At 39.2% G+C, this 26,438-nt stretch overlaps 1 protein-coding gene across 1 annotated transcript; it reads right to left on the bottom strand.

Moving 5' to 3' along the window:
• Positions 1–3,016: 3,016 nt before the first annotated feature.
• On the bottom strand, positions 3,017–25,497 carry tagapb (T cell activation RhoGTPase activating protein b). The gene is made up of 14 exons (XM_079645477.1): positions 24,803–25,497; positions 20,001–20,086; positions 14,230–14,403; positions 11,703–11,867; positions 9,673–9,714; positions 8,956–9,034; positions 8,801–8,851; positions 8,352–8,415; positions 7,971–8,122; positions 7,275–7,436; positions 6,269–6,378; positions 5,801–5,987; positions 5,451–5,532; positions 3,017–4,771 (listed from the first exon to the last, which is right to left on the bottom strand). Exons 1-14 carry the CDS (start codon positions 24,878–24,880, stop codon positions 3,669–3,671), a joined length of 2,535 nt encoding a protein of 844 aa, XP_079501603.1. The 5' UTR covers positions 24,881–25,497; the 3' UTR covers positions 3,017–3,668.
• Positions 25,498–26,438: the final 941 nt, after the last annotated feature.

Here is a 26,438-nt window from a genome sequence, read left to right as displayed (position 1 = left end):
TGTTATGTTTCAACACTTTTCAGTTCTTAGTATGAGTCAGTGACGTAAGGCCCATTTCCTGTACAGAAGTCAATAAGTGACAAACAAAGTAAATGCTACACTAACTTTATAGAAGGGTTAAAACCAATGTCCTGTATATTTTCTGCTAATATCACAGAGAAAGTATGTAAATGTTTAAACTGTGCCCTTGAAAACAGACTTGTTAGGCTCATAACACTGTAATGTGGGCATCACATAGGCATTTGGGAGAGGAAAGCAGAGACTCTGCTCAACAAGTTCTAAACCACAGAGAGCATTTTCAGCTGTACAAAATGTCTGAAAGTTTCAGAACAAAATAGGGCACCGCAATACAAACCTATTCTGTATTTGTGAGTACAAAGGTGAGAGCTCTGCGGTCAGAGTGACGACTGAACGGCACATTTGCTTTCCATATCAGAGATTTCATCATCGTGCCCCAGTTCTTGCAAGTATGATTAGTTACATAACACTAGATACTAGATCACAAAGAATCATTCAAACTTTATTCACAACAAAACAATCAAACATGCTGATAAGTACTTCTTATGACTTATTAGAATTTGAGTTATATCTTAAGAAACAATTGAGAAAACTGTATGTAAATAGCAAAACAAAGGGGCAGTACTTAAAATTTCCACAAAAACGATACTGTATTCACAACACAGCCAAATATAGCAGCTGTTGGAGGAGAAGACTACTTTGGACCTACATCATGTGTTTATAATAATGATGTTCATTATATTATAAATAATGAACGTCTGTTCAAACGAGTGAGTTCTAAAGGACTGGGATTTGCTTTCCCCTGCATGTTATATTGTTTATGTTGGGCTGTCACAAATCATGAAGCGTAATTAAAGTTGGACTGTTGGGCTCTTCTCATTAGTGTTGACTGTAAGCCATGAGATTACGCAACCAGGGCACACACTCATTTCTACTCAGTGCAGTAATGTATTCACAACATCATTCTTTGATGCAAACAAAGAGAAAGTTTTTCCAGAATGGATTAAACCTTTTAAATCCAGAAACATAAATAACTATAGAACAAGCACTTCCTCAGTGTGTGCTCCTACTTGGTCCACTCTTTTGAAACAGTAGGTGATGACTCAAGTCCCCGGGAATCTGGGTGTTTATTAAAGATAATTGGCATCCAAGTGGAGGAAGCATCTATTAGTGAGTATACCGCACAGTGAGGACAGGACAGGAGGTCAACAGGTGTTAGTGGGAGCAGTTTGGAGCATTGAGGTTAGACGAGAGGCAATTACTGAACGCTAAGTGATATTTTTAAATGCACAATGTGAACGGGCTGAACATATGCAGCGACAATGTAATGCATTCCAATGCTTTACGATTCAAAATAATACTTGTGTGAAAAATGGGTTCAATTAATTAATTAAAGTCTATGATTGTGCGATGTGTGGTGAGTGGTGCATTGAGAGCACGTTGACTGCTGCAGGTTTATTCCCATGTGCGATGGTTTTCAGGGCTGTATGCAGGCTGAAGGTAATACCCTCAGATTCAAGAGTAAATTACAACATTCTCCTCTCAGATGCCGAAACGTAAATCATATATAAAAATAAAAAAGCACAGAGCTGTAAAAAAGCAAACATATTATTATCTATCATCTCTATTGCGGAAATGAACATATTCTTTAGAATGGTAATGGTAAAAATACAGCAAATAATTCCTTTTGTATGACCTATTTTCATCATTACTTCTGTTACAAATGCAATGCTTTGTGCCGCTCCGCCTTTCATATACAACGAGCAATCACATTGAGCTAAGCATTAACAATGTTCACTGATGAGAGGGGCACATTAGGTTTATTGTGAAAGAGCAGCTTGTTATAAATTGATTGAAATGAACTCTTATTGAAAGGCTTATAGGTACTTAAAGCAATGCAGTATATGGAAGTTATTTCGCAATTGTTTGACCGATGCATGGGATTGATTGTTTATCATAAACTCTGAAGTGTTTATTACAAGTCAGTTTGTTTTTAGCCTCATCAATCATAAAGCTGCTAATTAAACTTGTGTTGCGTCTGTTTTTAGTTAAGCTATGAAGTTACCCGCAACACAACCACCGTATTTTGGCAAATGTATTTCAACAGATACCTGAAGACTCAAGTTCCCTCACTTTGGCTTTTAGTTTTTTTTTTAAATAAGATCAACTTGCAGCTTAAGATGAGCCGTCTTCAACCAGAAGTGGAATCAGAGCAGACAAATTCTGCTGCCTTGCTGTTAGTTCAAGCGCTGAAGTGATTCACAATATCACTTATTACATGTTTCTTTTATGTGACAACATCAATGAGACATGATCAAATAAATATGTCAAAGAAAACTAAATTGAACAAGCAGTAAAAGTACTTTTAAAGGTCTTTGGCTGATTTGGTTAGGCTTGTAGTGTTGTTGGTCTGCATTATGTTACAAGATCTTCCTGTTTTTTAATCCCCACACAAATCAAAAAACCTAATGGAGAATAACAGAAATTCCCATTTGATTCAGGTGTAATAACTTGTATGCTTCACATATTAACGTGGATCTCAGGAAGTTGCTCTGACTTGTGTAACTCACTGTTTAAACTTAGGTATGAATTGTATCAGCTAGTCGAGGAAGGAAACAGAGTGTTAGACAACCTAAGAAAGGAAGGAAGAGAGGTAGCATCAGATCAGTCAAGAGACAAGAACTGCAATTCAGAGAAAAACCAAATCCGCCCATGTGACCTCGTCTGGTTTCCTTCTGTGTTAGCGCATGTGCCTGGACATGCTGTTCTCTCAATGAGGCAAGTTTGCTTCTTTTATGAAACACATCAGGCAAACAAACTGAGACGAATGAGTCTCTGTGGTTCATTGTATCATAAAAGGCTGCTGCGATTCATTCCTATAGCATGAAGCTTTTATAAAGTCTCACAGAAACAGAGAAGGACATTTTTTCTTTTGTTATATTCTTTTATTGCGTTATCCATTAGAGCTCAAACCATCTGGAAAACCGCTTGACAAAGATTACATCTATCTTATATTTTATTTACAATTTAGCATACAAAGCATAGTCTATCACATGAAAAAGTGCTTTAGTGTAGTGGAAGAAAAATAAAATGCATTAGAAGAGGATTTACAAAAAGCAAACATATTATTAGCAATACTGTACAAATCACAACTAAAACAGAAAATGAAAACTCATAGCATATTTGATCCACAGTCAACTGTGTTTTCATAGCTTCATTGTGATAGACTGCCTATCATACGTATAATACATCTCTTTTAAGTGGTGTACTCTTAATAGTACTACTGAGAAAGTGCAACCACAGAGGCGGCACATATGACATTCATTTAAAGTGAAACAGTGATCAAATAAAGATTGGAATATCTGGACATATACAAGCAATTCTGCTCAGTGGGCAGAGCCTTAAATCACATTTCCTCTGTCTCAACAACCCGAGAGCAGTGAAAAGGGGAGTAGCTGCTATTATGAAGCAAAGTACTCACAATATTATGTTCTCTAAATCAGCAAAGATCACAAATGCTTTTCTCTGAATGAGTTACAAATAAAATAAGTTTGCAGGGTTGCTGTTGTGAAGTTTGAAAACCAGATCTTCGGCTATGCCCACTGACAAATGTTTGTATATATCTACAATTCCAATCTGTGTAAAGTCATTCAAACGTAAGACTCTTTGGCGTAACAAAATTCCTCAAACACAGGCTGGCTGCATCTCCGGGACACGGCCTCTTGGCGACCTGCGGACACGGACTCCGACATCGCTCTCTGACGGAAAGGCCGCCGCTGCTGGACGTTAGCGTTGTCCTGCGCCTCCTGAGGGAAAGAGTCTCTGTACCGACAGACTGAGCTGGTGCCTGGGAACTCGTAATTTACAGAGGAAGGCCGGGACCTTCTCCCCTGCTCGATGGCGTCGTGTACAGTCATCGATCCGTACCGTGAAGGGCGACCGGCGTTCTGCACCGCCTGCACGTACGACGGGGGTCTGAAGGGGATCTTGCTGTCCACCTGCTTGAACACTTCAAAGGCGGACAGAGGGCGAGGTTTGGGCTCAGCCGGTGGATCTGCTTCACTCTGAGAGTCCTCCTGCAGAGTTTCACAGGGGAAGGAGTTTTCCTTCTGAGAGTCCTTCTTCAAGCTGTTCCTGCTGCTGAAGGTTCCTAAGCTCCTGGTCCTCATGAGGACTTTACTGGAAACTCTCATGGACTGTGAACGTTTTTTCTCATCTGGAATCGGCTTTGGAATGTCCTGCTCAATGGTTTTGTTTTCTCTCCGGGTGCAGGGTGGCGACCCCACGGGAGAGCTGGTGAAAACAGAGCCTTCTGACTGATTAGAGGCGGCGCTCTCCAGAGAGGAGCAGGAGCAGTTGGCTGCCATGTAGGGCAGGTGATCCATGTTGGAGCTGCTGCTCAGCTTTGGAAAGGACAACACCTGTTTTGCTCCACCTCGTTCTCTGAGCAGGAAGGAGTCGTCTGAGATCTGCTTTCTGAGTGGCTGCTCCTCAAAGTGCGTCCTCTCCAGCGAGCAGTCGTCGTGGCTCCTGGAGTGGCTGCAGCGGCTCTGCAGGTCGGCTGAGAGCAGGATGATGGGCTCGGAGCAGCGGCGGCTGACTGGTGGTTTGGAGTTGAAGTCGGCGTCAGCGGGCCAGGAGGAGGTGGTGGAGATGGGACGACCCTCCCTGGAGGAGGACGACCCGCTCTCTGCATCTCCATCCAGGTCAGTGCTGTCGTACGCTGAGTCATGGTGCTGGGAGCACAGCGAGTCTGCAGAGCAAGAGCAGGAGGACATGGTTAGGATCTCAAAATGTGTTACTGAGTGTGTATGCAATTCAATTTCACTTGAGTTATGGACTGTACGGAAATGTTTAGGGTGAAGGTGGGGTCAGTAAAAATATGGAGGGTTATTTTTTTTTAGCTATTTATAAAGCGAGGCTGGTCTAACATTTTTGAGAGAGCCAGAACAATTATTAAATGTTCTAAATTCCAACATTTATATATTTTCTTAATCCATTTTTTGCATGATCCATTGAATAGAGGGATTGAATGGTGAATAGTTCAGCCTTTTGTGTGTGTCCTGCTTCATAGAGGGCAACAATCTTACCTCAGTAAATTGTGTTTGTGTTGCTACTGTGGTGGAGCAATGTCTAAGCTTTGAAGAACCTTGAATGTTTGAAGAGTGCACATTTTTTGTCAACAGCCACAGTTATTTTATTGAATTTAAATCGAAGTGCAATGCACCATTTGTTATGGCCGAGTTTTTGTAATTTCCCTCCTAGTGCAGCATGTACAAATTATTATTTTCCTAAATATATGAATGTTCAAATCTGAGTTAAATTGAGAATTAGGGGTGAGGGCATAAGTAACCTTGTTTTATTTTCAAAAATAACAAAAAGGTACAGTCCCTAAGAGTAATAAACAAAGCATTGATTGAGGTGTAATGTACCTTCATCAGTATCCAGCAGATTTGGGATATTCTCCCCAACGATCTCACAATGCTCAATCAGGTACTTGGTTAGCTTTGTGACCTGCAACAAATAAGAACATAAGCAACAATTAGCAAAGTTACAAAATAGAGATCAGATGAAAACAAACAGCTTGTTTAGGTAAGATAAGCGGTTAACTAAACAAACAGCTTGTTTAGGTAAGATAAGCGGTTAACTAAACAAACAGCTTACAAAACTCTGTGCAAGAGTCATCTTATCTTATGAAACCTTTTGAGGTTTTCTGCACCAAGAAACCACGAAGCTTCAAAGCACCAAAAGGAGAAAGTACAGTCATAACAGTTCTCATTACCTTTTCGGTTTTTTCCTTCTGTTCTTCCAGCGGGGTGCCGTCCAGCTGCAGCAGCGTCGGGCCGATACACACCGCCAGGTTGTGGGCGTCCATCTTGTTGGAGTCAGCGTTCTCCAGGATGTGATGGAGGACGCAGAGCAGATACTGCAGGAGGAGTTTGTTGGGCCCCGGGATCTCATCTACCACCCTGTGGGCGGGTAGCAGAAAGGGGGAAGGAAGAGAAAAAAAGAGAACAGGAAGACAACATTAGCTTGGCGCTCTTTTAAAAAAAACAAAAAAACGTTTCTTCCTTTTTTAAATCTAGACAGACTTAAAAAGGAGAAGTGGTTTGTGTCTGTCTATATATGGTGGACATTGGGAATGTTCTGCAAAATTCCACTCAAAAAAAACCTTTCATGTATAAATGTAATGTATAATTACACACTGAGTTAAAGGGCAGTGTCTGTCTCACTAACATTCATCTCTTACTTTTTTGTTTCCAGAGCTTTCTGCTGGCTGTCTTCAATGTCCAGAGCCGCCATCCACTTGTCATACAGTTCAGACACTAGCAGGCTGCCAGGAAGCTCCTTCAGAAAGCTCTGCAAGGATCAAGAGAGGGACGGTGGTAAGACACAGTGCTCATCAATACAAAATATCTGATGCTTCTAAAATTCAATCTGTAGGATTGGTTGAGTAGGAAGAAAAACATAAAAGGTATCGCATATTGTTCTGACTGAAATACATGTTGTGTATAATGTTAATGAAATGATGATAAATATCGTAGGAGTAGTAGGTGGAGAATAACCAAGTGCTGTACTTACAATATGTGACATTTTGAGTTATTTTACCTTAATATTTCCATCTATGCTTTTAATCAACATTTTACTCCACTATGCCTTTGGTTGTATAAAGCCTTTGGTATTTTCATTTGTATCTTCTCCCCCCACTGTGGTAGTAGTAATAGTATCATTGATATATTTGAGTAATTGTGGTCATGGTGGTAATGGTCCCATACAGAAGCAACAGGTGAAATAGTAGTTAGATGAATGCTAAATGTGTAGCCAGGCCTTTATTGGTAATAGGTATATAAATGTATAAGAGTAAGATTCACAGTTAATTGTATAGTGGTAGCGAAGTCATCATTTCAACTACCGGTACTATTGCAGCCCAAATAACTCACAATAATGACATCTATAGAAAAGAATGTATCCTTAACTTTGTTTGTTTTGCATTTAGTTTCGGCAAATTATTAGAGAGAGTATTTAATCATGACTGTAAAAAACCGTATAACAACAAAAACTAAAAATGAGACGAGCTAATAGTAAAAATGCAACGAACATCTGCCATAAAAACAAAAAGGAAATCATTTAAGAGGCGCTACACTACTCACACGATATTACTAACATGATGTTAATATTGAATATGACGGTTATGGTCAATACCCGTAGACACTCCTAGTGGTATAATATAAAATGGGATCAGAGCGGGAACGTACTTTGAGAAGCCCGACGAGCAGGACGACCGGCTGGCTCTCCATGTCCACCTCCATGCCGCTGTTGAGCTGCTCCCTTATGTCCACCATCTTCTTGTTGTTGCACGTTTTCCGAAACACTCCCTCTGTGGACGGCCCTCTCTTCCCCAGCCATACCAGCAGCTCCTGGTGAAAGGAAGGGGACAGAAAGAGGTGAGAACAAGGTAACAAAGCATGGCATTTTTTGATGACACTAATTAACATGCAGACCAAGCACTCGCGTGGTTGGCTGCCCTTATTAACGGATTCCAAAAAGATCAAAGGTCACCTAACAAGGTGCATGTTTTAGGTAATTGGTAAAAGGACCGCATTATAATCCTGCTTCTCCAACAACAACTCAAAGTGCTGTTACATATACCAGTCAGCACACACACACACATTTATAGAGGAAGAGTGTGCTATACACGGTGCCACACATTCACACACATGTTGGCTACACCATCTTAGGCAAATTGAGGTGTAAACCGAATGACACTTTGACTGTGTTGACTGCAGTGGCTCATAGTGAGCATTCAGTGGTCATATTTTTTACAATAATAGGAAAAGCTGCACAAAGCAATAGTTTTGGGACTAAGCCATCAAGCTCTTTTTCTTTCCGCGTGATAGAAAACTTGACTGGCAAGAGGAAGTGATGAGATCTGACATTTGAGGTTAACTTACTGTGACTGGTTTAGGAAGTGAGCATTCATCAGGGCATATTTTGCAGAGGGGCCGTCCAAAGAGCTGATTCTTTCTCTCGGTTTCTGATCGTCTCGCTTTGTTGATGAAACTGGAGCCGAGTCTGAGCCGCCGCGTCAGCTTCCACTTGGTTTCTGATGGGAGCAGAAAAGTCTTTATTAAATATGATATACTTCCTCCTGATTTAAAATGAGTTCAACAACACAAGATCTGCAATATTATAGGCCATAGTGCCAATGTGTTACAAAAACACTTCATTTCTTCACTCCTATCAGTAGATTTCCCCTTTTCTGTCTCTGTGGTCAAACGTCTTCACAATTAACCAGCCCCACCCTCCTTCAAAACTGCCTCTTTCAAACTCACCAATTGGAGGCTTGTCCTCCTGGTTAACCAACTGCTTTGACACTGCGGAGATCTTTGCATCGCCCTGGCAACAAAATAAAGAAAAAGTCATGTGGTGAAGTGTGAAACAGGAACAATGAGCAAGGCAAGAAGACGGAAGGCACGGGGTGTGTGTGTTTTTAACGCACCACACACACACTTGCCATTCATGACTACTGACATGTGAATGAGTTGAAATAAGTCAATCAGATGCATCATTATTATCATCATCATCATCTTCAAATATAAAACCTTTTTTGAATTGTGGTGCAACTGTGTTTTTGCAGCGACAGTAAATACACGTTTAGAGGCATCTTGCCCATATGTCCTCCTTTCAGCATGAGGGGAAGACGCAGGTGTTTTTCACAAACAGCTTTTTCGCTTGAGTACCTTTTATATCAAGAAGCCAGTGAAATCAGGTTTTTACTTACATCAAGTGGAAAGTCGACATTTTCCATGCTACCTCCTGTTAGAGTTTTAGTCTGAAAGAAACATGAGAGATGGGGAGGGATATTATTTAGTAAAAGCTCTTTCTGAGTAAAAATATGTTGTGGTTCCTATTTGACAGGCACAGCGAGAGACTAACCGTGATGCTGCCACTCAAAACCTTCATGAGGACGTCTGGAGGGGAAGAAGCACAACCAGCCTTTGCGTCTTTAATTTTCCTGGAGTGAGGAATAAACATATTATACATTCATTATTTGTCCTTCAACTCTTTTGCAAACTCTGCCTGAGTATTCACACGTTGTTGGCTCTGCATTTTAGATCAAACACAACATCACAAAAAGTCTGGTATTTGACACTTTTGTCCATCATGTATTTTTAATGACTGTTTTTAAATGCCATTTTCTTAATGTCTTTCATTTTTTCTAAAGCACTTTGAATTGCCTTGTGTTGAAAGGTGCTATATAAATAAACATGCCTTGCCTCGCCTATCAACTTTACAACAGATCAATATCACAATGAATGTACTTATTTAGTCATATTTATTTATTATTAGTGACAGAATGAACACTGTTCTTAATTATCCGAACATGCCATACAGCTGTTACCGACATCATGTTCACAAAAATGTATATTTGAAAGAACTATGTTTCTAAATACGATTTAAACAGACTTTTAGTGATATTAATTGACTCCAGCTGATGATTGTGTACTCCCTGAAGCAACACTGTGTGGTCAACATTGATCAAAATGGTTTAACAATGCAGCTCGAGTACTGTTAATCTCGCTATGATGATAATGTAAGGATATTATGATAACATTTCCATTTATAAAAAAGGAAAATAAAGTTGTTTCTTACCTGTGAAGAGTATCTAACCAGCGTTCTTTCACCTCAGGCGTACTGTGGGCGAAATAACAGCATGGTTTAAGTTACTAATCCACAGAGAGAATCAAACAGACCTGATGCAGTGGGACGACTGAGACAACGTGTGCACCCACGGTCTCTTTTAACAACTCTGGAAACTGTAACACAGTCATGGGAACAGGAAGCTGCGTCACGGCGGCCCCCCAACAAGCTTCTTCCACTTCCTCCTCGCAGAGTTCGCTGCGGCTCAGCGTCCACTGGTGGAAACATGGTGACGAAACAGAAACGTGAGCCTCACCATGTGATAAGAGTTTTTTTCACCGCGGCAGCACTAATGCCAGCCATATCGCAGTATCAAATGTCAACAAGTGTGCACAATGTTTCTCGTCTATGGCCACCTCCAAAACTTTCACACACTGAATCATCACCAGACACAAACCATCACAGACAGAGTATAACTGGCAACATTTGAAATCCCACCTGGGGAATAATCAACTTCTAGGAAAACGCATTGAGTCAAAAACAAAAGCATTTTCTGCTTTGTGAGAAATGTGGGAGTCAGTCAATTAGAGAAATGACTCTCCAGTTGTGCTATTAGGTGACTTTGATGAGTTGTATATAAAAAATCATTTTGGTTGATTACACGGTTTAGACAGCAGACGGAGAGCTTTTCTCCTGCCCTTATTGTAAAGGCCAGTATTTCTAGATAAAGTCATGGGGTGTTGATCCACTGCCAATTGTGTAACCTCTTGTCTTGTGATTCTTTCTGCTGTGACTTTCTCTTTGTTACTTCCCTGTTTTCATGAAGGCCACAGATCATATGACATTTACTACAAGTGATTATTACATTACAGATTTCTAATAACTTTGAAAAAAGAAGGGCAGTGTGTATGTGCTTTTCTAACACATTTGGAGCACAGTTGACCTAAAGGCCAATATCTGATCTAAAGCTACTATCAGCAGCCAGTTAGCTTAAAGGTCACCTATTATGCAAAATCCACTTGTGCACATGTTTTCTACATCAACATGTGTCCCCTGTGCGTTAAGAGATTCTGGAAGTTTCAGGGAAAAAGATTTGCTCACTTTTTGTCCATATATATAAAAACCTGTCTGAAAATGAGCTGATCAGATTTCGGCCACTTTGTGATGTCATAGCGATGTTTTGGCTTGTGTAACCATTAGCCAATCAGAAACCAAGGTAACCCCCCCCCCCCCCCCCACCTTATCACCTGCATCTCCTCCTAGAGATCCATTGTGTTCTTTTTAACCAAATCTCTCTCAGAGGGGCGTGGGGAGGGGCTCCTTATTTTCATCTAAAGTAACAGACAGAGAATCAGCACTTTGGAAACAGGGCTGAAACAGAGGGGATTATGGGTAATGCTGCAATGATCTGTTTGGTGTTTAGAGTCTAACACTTCAGAGACATGTTTGTATATATCTGAGACCTGTAATATATTGATGAAAAACAGTATTATAGGAGACCTTTAACACAAATCCAGAGTAATCTCTTTTGTAGTTGTATATTGTGATATTGTTACAGTTAGTCCCTTTTGTCTTAGCTTTGTCAGACGCACATTAACATATAGAGTGAGGAAGTGACATCTGATCACAAGTATGATCACATGCTTGTATGTTACAGTACACAGCAGTCACTCTTACAACAACCAGGGGTGGTGTACTGTACATGAGAAACTGAAAACATGTCATTTCCTCATGTTTAAGTCTTGCTGCGTTTTGTAGGGAAGAAAATGATTAAACCCATCAATTCTTCAAAAAAGATAATGTTGATTCTATTTGCAGCCCTACTTACAAGCCCATTTTTCAAATGTCACACAGAGCTTTAAAGTAAATCCTTCTCCTCATCAGAGGTTAATTTATATGTTGGGGTCAAGGATCCAGTTCAAAGCAGGATTAGAGTGTAAGAGGAAGCATGACAACAAAGTGAAGAGGCTCACAGACACACATTCATGCACGGAATGAATCTTAATACGCTGCTGTTTGAATGCAAGTGTTCTGCTGCTCACCAAAAACACACTACACAAAACGTGAGGTGCCAGGCGAGGACGAGGGTCACTCTGAGATCAATATCCCCCATTTGTCCTTCCTCTTCCTCCAGTTCATCTTGGAAACCGTAAATCCAGACGTCCTCCAGACCCACTCTGTGCTTCAGACGGTAGCTGGCAGCCGACCTGTTCAAGTAGAAGCAGACAAAAAGGCGATTTCTGTCATTTCTTTTTGTTCTCACAGCCTTTCAGTTTCCAGATTGGTTCAGGGTTGAGTTCCATGAATCTTTCTCAGTTATGAATTGTCCTTCTATAGGTTGGTTTACACTGAGTGATCAAAAGAGATTAGGTTTCTTGACAACAACTATTTAACATGTCAACAAGTATTTACAAAAGTTGGAGGTATACAAATAACAAAGTGACATTTGTCATGTGAAAGCCTTCAAACCTTCACATAACCCCGGAGCATACAGACTCAACAATTCCCTCTTAAATCCTAATGGAAAATGGATTTCTGTACATAAAAAGAAATGCGAGGAACTTGCTACACATGTGGATTGGATCAATGTTTTATAATTGCTCTTGTGTTGCTTTTGGGAGAAGTTTTCTTAAGTGCAGCAAGGTCTCTACAAGCTAGCATGCTTGTCACATTTCTAAATGAAAGATCCTTAGTATCTTTTGAAAAGGGGGAAGCTTTACCTTACGCTCTTTGCTAATATAATGGTTGGCCTGCATTTAGGAAGAATTAACTTTATATATATATATATACTCGTTTGTTGTACTGTGATGTGAGCATGAAGAGGCATGAATGCCAGAAGTGGATCAAAAACACCTTTCACAAAAAGGTCAGAGGGCACTTATTCATCACAGCAACAGCAATCAGGTCTCCACCCACTGCAACACACTGAGGCTGCAGCAGAACAGTCAGAGAGGGTTGAAGACAAAGGAGGTGAGGGGAAACATTCAGAGGCTTTACAGTATATAAATAGAGAGAGACATGTCCCGTGCCACTGAGGAAATATGGAAAGGCTGCGAGGAACACAAATGGACAGATCAAAACACTCGGAGGGTCCTTTGGTAAATATGAGTTGAGGGCCCAGACTGTGAACCACTGTGCGTTGTTTACTAAGCAGATAGCTTTGTTACTTTTCCCAACACTCGAATCCTGGAACACTGCCAAATCAATTAAGAATTACCATCAGCATAATTGAAAATGAAACCGATAAGTATGACTATATTTTAGGCTAAACATTGTATTTTAGTTGTTTTTAGTAAGTAGGCTACAGATAATTATCCAAGCTACAGACTAGGGCTGGTTAAAAAATACACCTACCAACCTGCTCTAAAATGATCTGTACTGCAGAGTTAAAGGATGAGTTTGAGGACTGTTATCTAGTAGTTCCTGAACTGGGAAACAATGAGTATTTACATTTACACGTTGCAGAACATGGTCTAAAGAGGTGCCCTAAAATGAGCAGTAAGACAGTTTTATTTACTTTCTTTTTTGTTTAACAGAGATAAACTTTCCCTCTAGATGTCACCATCTTCAGTATAGACTTTGATTTCTTGTATAGTTTACTTAAAATGAATATCAAGTGTTTTTTTGTGGCCTCTGGAAGCCTGGTTGATCATTCATCCTTGGGAACATATATATAAAAAATGGCTGTAAAAAGCTCCCTCCAGAGCCTGAACATACATTAGTCTTTCAAGTGGTCTTGATGTGAAAACATGTTGAAGTACTTTCAATGAACTGCCATAGGATTATTTCGAGAAGGAAAGATGTATATAGTGTATACACTCTGTTTTCTCATCATACTGTAGTACTAACTCTGCTACTGGAACAGTGGGCAGGTTGTGGTACACAGATGAGAGCAACTGTCCTCCCACTCAAGATCTATAAAACTTCCACTTCGACAAACATCTCAGATCTGACTAAGATTAGCAGCCATTTAAAGCCTCTTACTAATAAGTGTTCTGTTTTAGTAAGTTGGGGAGAGATATGGAAGATAATGCTGTTTTCATCTAGTGCTTTCATTGTAAATGTCAAAAATAATAATTACGAAGAAGTGATTAAAATTGAATTTAGGTATGTGTTGTAATATGGCTTATTTCTAAGGTTTATTTAAGATGTTAAATATTGTAACTTGTGAGACTGATAAAGCAGCATTTAGAACTTAAAGTACGCCCTGTTTTGTTTGTTTCAATGTCAAAAGCACACAGAGGGAATCACCGTGTTTTCTTCTGTTATTTAAATAAAGTCAGAGTGACTAAACGAAAACACTTTTTGTTTGCTTGGAGATTCCCCAACAGTCCAAGTGTGCGGCCTAAAAATACACGTTTTGGTTTTACTTCCTCTTTCACGCTCCCATTCCAACTGTACAACTGTGTGACGTTTTGTAAGCAAAAAGCATTTCAAACATCACCTCAGCTGTATTTCTCTTCTCCTTTCTGGCGGTTGCTTCAGAGGTTTCCATGTGGAGATTTTTAGATTTCTTCAAGTTTGAACTGATGACCACAATATATGTATGTTAATATCTCCGTTTCTCACTTGAGTTTGGCGAAGACAATGACATCACTGAAGAGGAACAGGTGTCTCTCGTGGGTCTTGGGGCCCTCGATGACCTGAACACACTCGTCCATTAGCAGCTCTCCGTTCTCACTGCTGAGGCCGAGCACAAATGGACTCTGCTCCACCGAGACAACGCAGCAAGAAGCCTCCTCCCTGAGAGGAAAAGGACATTTGTTGAGCGGAAGAGACGACCAACAGCCAGTCCAGGGTAATTTAAGCAATTATGTTATTGGATGTCATGCTGTTTTAATGGGTTTGCAATATTTTCAACCTCTCTGAGCCGTGATCCTGTGTCAGACGCACTTTATTAACCAACCTTGGAGTTATTGTTCAAACAACGTTGACATGTTGGTGTAACAGTTAATGGCGTTTAAAGGAAAGCAATGATACAAAACCAGTGCCTTAACACAAATTGCAACACTGCTTTGTTGACAGTAGAGGGATTTTAAGAACCAACGTTTTAAACACAGTGTAAATTAAGAGATTTTAAGGAACACTGCTTTCGTGTCTAGAGTTAGATGTTAAGGTAGATTGCACTCTTGTCAATATGAAACAGGAGCCCTGAAACCATTTGAAATATTACGTGTTTTTTGACCTAATACTATGTCGAATTTGAATTAACCAGATATATACTAGATATCCTTGAGTATGTGAGCTTACTTTAAATTCTCCACCGTCCCAATAACCACTACAACTTTTCAGATTGTCTAATGGTGGACTACGAGGAAGAAGGCTGAAATAATTAACCCTTAAAAAAAGACACAACCGTCGGATAAAATAATTAGTTTGTAATGTAAGTTTTTTTATTTTATTAAACCAGATAAAAGCATTGAGATACAATCTCATTTACAATGCTGACCAAGAAGGCAGCAACGTTACACATTCTTACACATAACACGGACATATAAAATACAGAGAACACACATTTGGAACAGTAAGAAAGGTACACTACTTATTATTGCAAGATCAGCTGGTGGTAAGGACCTCAGACCACTTCAATTTAAAACAGGCTATAGGGAAAAGTGCCCTCAGTTTGAGGCTTGATTGAAGGTCATTCCAACACCAAGGACCATAATACAAAATACTAATTTTTCCAGGCTCATTCCGCACAGCAGGTGCCTGGAACCGTATCCAGGCACTGGATCTGAGGTTGTAAGAGTCACAAGTATACCGTGCCATTTAAGTGTGTAGGATTTTGCGACATCAAGCCTTTCTTTTATCCATTGAGTTTTAATCAACTGAGCCCCTCTCTCTTTACAAGACTGCCATGAAGAGCACCTGAATGCAACACCGTGGTGATGTTGAGGTACATTTCAGTACGTAACACTTCATTACCATGGACATGCCTACAGGAGCAATTTGGGGTCAAGTGTTTTTCCTAAGGAGACTTCGACATGCTGACTGCCCGTTGTTTGGTATTCCCTACTCTTCACTCTAAATCCCTGCTTTCTGGTAAACTTAGCTATCATTAACAACCATCTTTTGGCTTTAGCTTAATATTGACCATGCCTATTTGAACCAGGGTGAGAAATCTATGATGAAATGTATCTTTTGCTTGTTTAAGGATTGGAAACACAATGAGGCGACTGAAAACCATGAATGATAGGTGTATATGACGTATGTGCTTACAAGTTAACAACACCAGACATTTCTTCCATGTAAAAATGAATATGAACTATATCCTGAAATGTCTTTGCAACGTTTCATATATATTTAACACATTGCATACATTTAATCTGAGAGCCTTATGAAAACAGAATAAGAACTGAATTGGTATTCATCAAACTGCCTTCTAGCTTCTATAAACTGGACAGTATCGACACTTTGCTCTTAAATGTATTTTACAAAAGAGGAAAGAAATGTACTTTTCTTTCATAACCCAGACATTCCCTTTGGCCTCCGCGGCTTGTAATGCTTTAAATGGAATGAAAGGCTCCAACATATAACCCCTTTTTCCATTCAGAACATGAGTCGTTTTCTACAGCGAGAGGCAGGAAGGCGTCGTCCTGAGCAAATAAACAAAACGTGGCCACCTTACGTTTCTTCACAATAAAGCTATGAGGAGCTCAGCATGGAGGCAGCTGGGCTGGATGGATACATTCTTAATATAAACAACCTGGTGTAGGGGTAATTCTATCAATTTAACAATCATCTTTTCTACCACATGTGATACCTTACAACAAAACACTCCCAAAGGCCCTGAAACAGATCCTCTTTCTCTTTTACTCACTTGATATTTGTCGAGCATTTTATTGCTATAATCATGTAATTTGATTGAATCTGTACACACATTGTATTACTTATAGCAGAACATTGATTTTCTTTCATTCTCTCCTATTGCTCATCTATCCATTAGTTTTGTCCTTAGACCTATATGACCTTATTCCGATCAATGCTTTCCAACCTTTTTCTAATTCAATCTGGACCATCCAGGTTCATCACTGATTATAATGGAACAAGATAGAACTAAAAATGTGCGGAACACAACTAGACATTTTCTAGTCTTGTGAACGATTTGTTTTTCTCATTTGTAGCTTCTTAAACATATTAACATTTAAATCAATTATACAATTATCTGAAAAGGACACATCCCTTTTAGGCTAATCCTAAACTCTTGCGTTTAAGAGTCAAAAAGTATTTTTCCCACATTTTAAACAGATGTATCACTGTTCCTTTATTTATAGATTAATCATAATTTGGTCCATGAAACTTTTTATCTAGCTATTCAGGGTTTCCATGGAGTTTGTGTTAGGGGCCGCTTTGACAAAAGTTAGGACAATCTCAAGGGGTTGATCTCAAGATAATACATTTCTGATTTTAAAAGTCTATTGGATCAGACACTGACTGAAGACTGCTGTTGAGTTTAATTGTCTGAAAATAAACCCTGTTTTTTCATTTGTTTTAAAAATAGATATGTTCACGTACTAATCGATAGCTAGTGATCCTTCCCCGTAACCATTGAGAGCGTCGTGTTATGTTTTATTTGAAGGAAAATGTCAAATCCATACGTAGAGGCATCACTTCCCCTCACAGATCAATATCATGTAAATAATCGTATATGTTCCTATCAAAGAAGAACACACTGGTATTACTTCTCTGACTGGGTTATGCGTGTTTAGCTGAAAGGAGAAGACACTCAGAGTAGAAGAATGTGCATCAAATCAACACATGGCAATACACACTCAAGAAGTAAGCGTTGTTTGTCCTACATGAATATGAAACCAATTTTGGTCAGCGTTCTTCCCACTTACTGAGTTCAGGGCAGATATTCAAATTGTTTCAGCAGGGGTACTTTCCCTGTTACCCTTCTGGCCCACTGAAGATGACTCATAAAATATTGGCATATAGAAACAGTGGGAGAACTATAAACTCAAACTGGTGGTTATCAGTGTGTGTAAACAACAAACCTATCAACTTTAAAAAAGGGGTTATAATAACATGAATTACTGCTGCGTGAGCCTCGTCCAATGAGAAGGCGTTTAAAAACGGCTTTAACGAGATTAACCAAGTGTTTAAAACTGCAAATGTGTGTGACGAGTTGTGAAGGAGAATGGTGCATTTAATAACACACAAAATGTCCTTAAAAATGGCGTTATATTATACGCCTTACGGTGAGATTACTATAATGTATAAGATTCATTTAGACCATGTTGAAAACAATCAGTCTTCAAGAAGTGTTTTTGCTACACTTCATCATTGATATGAATATTTGATTAAAAGATTGTTGTGGAATGATGATATTATATGTCCGTATAACTGTGTGAAATTACACTTTGGGTTCTTGGTGTTCTGTGTAGATAAACAATTTAATTAAAATGGCACTGCTTCCAATTATTGTTAATATCGGTTGTAGTAGCGTATATGTTTGTAGTATATGTGTTGTTTGGTTAAATTATATGCTTTAATTTTCGAATAAAACTCATATAGCGAATTATCTTTAGCATCTATTTTTTGACGATGAGATAGCATCTACGTCAGTGGCAGTCCCCCTTTAGTGGAACTGCCACCCACCATGTCCCCCCGCCTCAAGGAAATGCCCAGAGTGTGTGTTTGGACGCCGTACGTAAGATTTGAGAGTAGGAAGTGTGTATCTGACATTTCTTTAAATTTGCTTTGATGGCCTCGCCCACTGGATGCTCTGGTGGTCTTTGTGTGAATATTGCACTTACAGCTCCAAAAGGTTAAAGAGTTAAAAAAAACTGGTATTGAAGAGGAGGTGAGAGCCAACGCGGAAAATAATCAGACATAACAGACTTTACGTGTGTCATGAGGTTAGGAAGGCAGACGATCAAACCAAATAAAGGGTGAGGAGAGGCGATATAAGTTTCTTTCAAACAATAAAGAAACACTTTACAATTAGGATTATTTTCAAGGTCATGATTTTAAGTCTCCTTCACCTTAGGATCCCACAGCTAAAATAACAGTTTTAGACCATACATCATAATATATGTTTTTTTTTTAACAGATACTTTCACTTCTAAATATCCCTCAGATGACAGGGTCTGAAATATTTCTCATGTTAGAGGACTAAACGTACAAATCCGGACTGCTCAGTCTATTGAACTTTTTAAATCTAAAAACGCACCTCTTTGCACTGGCTTTTAACACTAGTTGAAAATAACATTTTTACAGTTGTATTTTTTTTTTTTATATGTTTCTAGCTGTTGTGCTTTTTAAATCATTGTTTTATTATTTGACTCCCATTGTGTTATTTTATATTTTATTTATTCCCTGTGAAGCACTTGTTGGTTGTTTTTAAATGTGCTATATAAGTAAATGAAGATTGAGATTGAGGTGTTTGGAGATAACGATTTAAAGTAGAAGACAGATAAATGTCAGCCTGGTCCTAAGAAAGGTTGTGACTGAGGTTTAAAGAGTTTGAGCTCAGCGTTTCAAAACCCTGCTCTGAAAATCCCCCGCAAGGAAATCTGTGTTTGTGGCCTGGGGGTGATATGGAGTTGACATCAGGAGTGTTTCTGCTCAGCACGTGGTGGCAGCGTGATGCGAGGGGGAAATCAGTTTCCTTATACATGTTGTATCAAGTACTCCTCTGTGACCAAAACAGAGGTGATAGAGTTTGAATTCCCATGTGCTGCCATCTGCTGCAGCAAAACAAAAGCATGAAAAAAATGCTGTATTTAAAGGAGCAATCGCATTTATTTATATAAACGTTGTTTTTTAAATGCACTGTCAAATAAAGGGCATTTCATAAATATAATGCAGTGAAACACACGGTGAACCTGGGGCTATATTTAAGAGCACTTGAGGTAAAGTGGGATTTTCAAATGTCTTGGATAACTATTTCTAATATGCATGCAGACATAAAACTACTTGACATTTTAAGGGCCTTCACATTAATCCAAGCTTTAAAAAACTGAACTTAAGCTATAAACGTTTCTACATTTAGATTAGTAATGATCTGATCATATAGTATCTAATGAAGACATACCAAAACAATTCAGTACATTTTAACATATTTAAATCGTAATTGCCGCTGATTTAAGCGCCTTACAGTCAAATACCTCATGACTGATTCTTGTGAACAGCTGCGGGATTATAATTATTTTTTTCCCAGATGATTTTGCCATTTATGTCAAAACCTCACAATCAAAGGTGAAAATTGCAGAGCACTTCTTTTAAAGATATTGATTTGACTCAAAGCTCGCTGTGAGGATTGTTCATTTTGAATAACAGGCATACAAAGTATGTTCAGTAATTGTTCAGCAGATGGGAAATAACGATGTACACACCTGATAGGAGGCCATGGCACCCCCAGCGCCTTCCCAAAGACCAGAGATGGAGCCGAGCGTCGCCTGTGAGCCAAGTGCTTGAGGTGCTGTTAGAACACAGAGGACTTGTTATGGTGAAACAATACTTCTTTATGTATCTCTGTTTCTATCTGTTTATAGGGCCTTTTATATCATATTAATGTGGTGTCCAAACACTAACACTCCTTACAACAAGTACCATAGTGGCATTTTTACACCCTAAATAGCTGTGAATTACAAGCTGCAAGGCTTTTCACACGTTATCTTTCCACCCTCTTCTCACCAGATGTCTCCAAAGGCTACGTGTGAAACATACTCTCCTTGGTGTCCCACAGATCTGCAAATCTCATCTTTACTGAATGAAAGAAAGTATCTTGTAAAAGTGAAGGATAGAATCATAAAACGTTGCAATTTTAAACGTTTCAAAGACATAAGGCTTTCTCTTATTGCCTTGTTTTTTCATGCTGCTGCAACGCAAACATTTCCCAAATTGGGATCAATAAAGTACTTTCGATCTATCTATCGAACAGGCTGCACGCTCAATATTCATCGTGAAAACATCAGTCCAGTCGCTTCACAAAGGGACAGTTCAAGTGAGCAACGATACGATGATAGCACAGTGGGCTGCAACTAAAAACTATTTGTAATTATTGATTTTTTGGGCAATTATTTTCTCGATGAATCGTTTAGTCAGAAAACTGCAAAGAGAAAATACAGAGCTTCGAAAAATGTATTCAATCAGATAATAACTTTTTAAAATATGAGAACGTAATTACCTTTCACATAAATGAATTGGTTACGTTCAAGAAAAATATCAAGGTGTGGGTTAAAATTGTTAAAGACAAAAAAAAGACAAAGTGGACCTATCATGCTATATTTGAATAATATAGTATAGGACCATACCTATATAAGGCATATTTATACTTTTTATTTTTCTAAATACCAAACAGATCATGCATTTTAGCCATTCCTCATTTCACTCAATGTAACACTGTCTTTGCATGGGCTGATTCTGTGAGAACAGCACCATCTACAGGCCTGGCATATGCACTACAGCGTCTCCAGCGCTTTTGAACGGCAATGTCCGTGGCTGCCTCCTCCTGATTGGTGGAGTTGGCCCAATAGCCGTAGCGCCACTTCTGTGACGTCATAGAAGTGTTCAAATCTGGATCAGTCTGTATCAGATCCGTTGCAGCCCCTTTTTAAGAGATTTGGGTATGGAGGAAAATAGAGAGGGTTGTGTTTTCTGACACTTGGTGAGTTCCCTGCAAAACCGGGGACACATATTCATGTATACAAGACGTACAAAAGTGCATTTTGCATGATAGGTCCCCTTTAATCTGTTAAAGCTATTTTCTTTTTCTTTTTTTACAGTGATTAAATTACAGAGCGATTGCTGTCAATGTTAAAATAAACCAATGTTCATATTTGTAAGAAACAGAATAGGAACAGGTGTCTTCTGTAGACCAGAGTTTATTGACCTGTCGTTTACAGTCAATTAAGGGGCTTCTCACAGTGTTTGATCTTTCCTTCTATTCTTTTGTCTGGAAACATCCATAACATATAGGAACTCAACAACAACACAACAGGCTTTCTGAAGCAACAGAAAGCCTGTTGGGTTATTGTTTTAACAGCAAAGATGAGGACATTGAAAATAGAAGGGACCACAAATTACATACACAATTAAAAATACTGCTTGAAAAATACATAAAGCATCAAATTCAAGCGTGGACTCAGACTGTAGTGACCACCAAAGTCAACGCTGGAAACTGATAAGAATGGAAGAAGGTTTGGCGACAATGCCTTTTTCCACGAGTAATAACCGATTCAACCTGAGCACAAACAAACGTCCCTTCTTTCACCAGATGAATGTGAAAAAAGTAATCTGGAGTCAAACTGCACATGAATCGTTGTAAGTGAGGGCTCGTTGCGGTATTTTCTTGTGTCAAAGCTTTTTTTATTGTTTCTTTATTGAGACAACGATATGTCAGCAACGTATCACCGCTGTTGCAAGACTGACTATAGATGTTATAATTTGTTTATGCTACTATATATTTTTCCACTATGTTTTATCCACGAGCACCAACTGGAGCTTGTCGCCGCTCAGGTTGACGGCCATTTAGTGAGGGAGGATGTCGATAAAAGTCATACACTCACCGGCAGCAACATCCGTTGTTCAGCCGGGCGATCTGCTCCAACAAACGGGCTCTGAGGTCTCTATTATGATTTCCGTCTGATATTGCTTCTCTCTCAGCTGTTTATGGTCACTCTGTTGAGAGGACTCCATCACAGCGAAAACATTTTAATCTCACTGAAGCCACCCACCCATGACAATAACATATGGAGTCCAAGCAGCATGGGATTATAAATTCCCACCTGGCCGTTCATCGCATGTCGAGAAGCAGAAGTGATTGAATGCTGCACACATGTCACCTAGCAACAGCCTCCAGGGCTCCACACTTCAGATAAGATCAGAGATTTCAATTAAGCCCTAGAGAAAGGTTTTAATCAAAAAAGGCTTTAGGAATAAGATCTCTGATTAAGGCCAAGTTTTCTTTCTTTTTTTGAGCGTACGTGTGAGACTACAAATAGAGGTATTTTTGAAATGTCGTGTGGTTTGAAAGAGTGTATCTGAGTTTGTAAAAGCACTTACTCAAAAAACATCAACATTTTGCTACATTTTTCTTTTGATTTTGTCCAGTTATATCAATCAATAGGAAATGGAAACAAACAGCAAACAAGACTTTAAAGTTTCCATATATATAATAATAATTTCAATTTCTGTAGCGCCTTTCACGAAACCCAAGGACGCTTTACAATGGGAAGTATGGAACAGAAGACATCTAGAAGCAGTGCTCTTTCTACAGCTTCCCTCATTGACACCTTCAAAGCACACAAAAGCACTTAACGTACGCATCAAACCTCCTGAACTCATGCTTCCAGGAACAGATCAAATCCTCTCATCTGTAAATAAAAGCACACTTCAAAGCCTTTTTGCTGTCACCGTCACTGCTCCTCACTAAACTGTAGTAATAACACTCAATGGACCTTTTGTTGTTGTTGGGGCTGTAAGGAGTTATAGTGCTTTTTTTCTGCTGTTCCTTTATTGTTATATGTGAAAAGGCTGTATACCAATGAATACCAGTGAATATATTATTAAAAGATCTGATAAAATATAAAAGAACAATGTTGAGATGCTGTATCATAATTATGAAAAACTGCAGTATATCATATTAATGAATGAAATACTGACGTTTAAATATCACATACAGTTAGGTTAAATAAATACGACAACAAAGTATTGCTTTTTGTATTTCGTTTTTACCTGACAATGAAGCTACATGAAAGAGGTTTGCAAAAGTGAATGCAATTTATCACGAGGGGAAATTAATGCGTTGACAAAGATTTGTGACAATCCATCTGATCATTGTTGAGATATCTCAGTCTGATCAATACAGATTGAATGGCTAAAACCGAACCTTTTTATTTATCAAACCTAACCTTTAATTCACCTTTTTATTTTCCCAGCTGTTAAACATCAACTCTCAACTATAAACAAATAAGTAACATATTTTCTATCCTGTTGTGGCCGCTCTAATTGCTTGACAAACTTGAGAATTCAGGTCAAGCCGAACTAAAGACAGAAAGGAAAAAAGAGCAAAACCAAACGAACAAAAGCAGGAATACAGGACAAAGCACCTCTCTCGGGCCTCTGCAGCATGTTTCTATGCTTCCTCAGGACACAGAGGACCAGAGTGACTTTTCAGTCCAGAGTGCAATCATGTACTTAAATGTGATGCTCGTTGAACACAGTAGACAAACTGTACCATCCTCCACCTTCTTTATGATAAACCAAGGGCCAAGAGAACACTTTTCATTGACAGGATAATTATTCCCATCTACTACAGTTTGAAGGTCAACCAGAGCTAAGAGATGATGAGATGTAAAGGAGGGACGAAACTGCTGTTCAGTTAGCAGATAGCACACATAGACACTTTCCTATGCCATCTTCTGGAAATCACTGTACTGATAATGTGTTTTTTGCTTTGGAAATATCTCTTGTCAATTTTCAACGCTTAACTTATCCGATGGAATATTGAAGACACCAGAAACAACCTGTAAACAAACGACTGACATATATTCACATTTAAAGATTATACTCATAAGTTTAGGAGCAACTTGCACCTGGATTAGTCCTTACAATCTGGCTTTGAGTTTGGCGCATTTTAGTGCTAAGACTTCAGAAACATCCCGAAACACAGCAAAAAAAAGGAAAGATACAGTAAGAAGGTATACAGTTTAAGGTAAAGAGGGACTCTTATTTGTATGGGCCTATTTAAGTGATTCGAAGTAGGAACTGCGGGTGTAATTTCCTGGTAATAACTGGCCATTTAATTAAAAAAAGCAGAATACTCACTGACATATTTTTCCTTAATAAATAAACAAAGGATTGGTTTTCTGGTCTTAGAATATAGAGAGTAATGTGTATGTTCATGGTAATGTTTTGTACCTGCACTCAGAGACCATAACTCTGCCATAATGACCCTCTCTGGCCCTGGGTTGAAAGGACACTATCACTTAAAAGGAACTCCATTTAGGAGTTTAATTGCCATCTGCCAATTCAGACCTCCAGTTTTTCTTGTCTTTCCACAGCACTGACCTTTTCTAAACCCTCATACGTACAGAAACTGATGAACAACAATACAGTGATGGTTGTGTCATATTCAAGGGGCGCTGAATTTCACTATTTCACCTTTGCCTTTAGATGGTGGATCCATACTCACAGGATGTAGAGAAGCTGCTGTAACATCATCATAGCTTCCTCTCCTCATTGCTACAACTCCATCATCTGGAGGATCCATGTTGGTTTATTCACGTCAGCCGGATGATTTCCTTTGCTGTTAGTTTATCCGTCCGCAAGTGGAGGAGAAACAGTTTGAGGTCTCTGGTGTGAATGAAAACCTGCGGAGCTGTTGCAGAGTGTCCAGCAGAGCAGCTTCTCCTGACTTGCTAATGAGGGTCACAACAATGGAGGCCCGGCTGGCACAAGAAATAGTGCCTGACCTAGAATCACAGTGCCACTCTGATGCGAGCCCCACAGAACTGTACCCCTCCGTCGCCCCCACACCCTGTCCTGTTACGCTCCAGGGCCGCCACAAAGTTCCCATTTCCAGGCTAACGAGGGTGAGATGACGTGACTGCCATTGGCCCCCGAATAACAAGGTCTCACATATTCTTCCCTTCACTAACTTGCAGCACAAACTCAAAAAGGTACCGTAAGAGTTGAGTATTTTATTTACTTGTCCATGTTATACTTATATACTTACTTATCGGATATCGTCCCCAGCCTCAAGGAAATACAATAAAATAAATGGATTCATAATTGATACAAATTGATAAAAATGTATAGGCCTACATTAATAATGTTGTGTGCAAACATTTCAAATTTAAATACAAAAGGAAAAGAAGTTTACTTTTGAAATCATTGCTCACAAAAACCTTTCTAAATTATAAATTATTAAAAAAAGGTTTAGTCTATATACGTTTTTATGCCTAAAATAGTTTTTTAGAACGTAAACTATATCAAACAACACATCCATGGCAATTAACCCATTTTTGCCCGCTATTCAAATTGACTTTGGTTGAAGTTAATAACAATAACCTATTGATATTATATATATATATATATATATATAGCATATCATTGATGCAGTCTTTCTGAACACTTTTAAAATAAAATACTGCAAATGAAGAATATATGTAATGTTCTGCACAGATAGTGCCTTAACTTAAATTTGAAAACACGTGGCAACTTTATTAATACAGATGAAATACTCACTCATTGAATATAGCAGGAAAAAAATTAAGAGCTGCTGATTTGAAAAAACAAACTCGAGAGACGGCTGAGTTGACCGCAGTGCAACATCGCTGTAGTTTAAATCTCCTTACAATGTTGTCCATTTTAGACATAGGCTCATTATATTTACAGCCCTTAATAACATTATTTTTCTGGGCTCAAAATGTGTCTTGGTTGTTTTCGTTGTGATCGCTAAATGCCCCTTGTTTATAATATTATCACCGTTCCAAGCAAACGAGTGCTTTTGTTTTGAAATCACTTCCGTGAGTTTCGCCCCGCCCCTCGCTCCAATGACCATTAGACCATTTAGGCCCAATCCCAAACCACTACCTCGACCCTACCCCTCCGTGACGGAGTGAACTCCGTCTGTAGCCACACTCGCAGCTCAACGAGGCTCCCTCCTGTAAGGTGGAGGGAGTAAGGCCCATTCCCAAACCGCCCCCTACACCCTACCCCTACACCCTAACCCTCCGTTTGCGCGTTCACGCGGAGGGTCCGCCATATTGAGGGCTTTTCCAAAGCAACGAGTGTGGAGCGGTGTGGAGGGGGAGTGAACTATCAAG

The sequence above is a fragment of the Notothenia rossii genome (genome assembly GCF_949606895.1).
Source record: "Notothenia rossii genome assembly, chromosome: 8".
NCBI classification, from domain to species: domain Eukaryota; kingdom Metazoa; phylum Chordata; class Actinopteri; order Perciformes; family Nototheniidae; genus Notothenia; species Notothenia rossii.
Note: the sequence above shows the minus strand (reverse complement) of the source record. Positions and strands in the feature narration are given on the sequence as shown.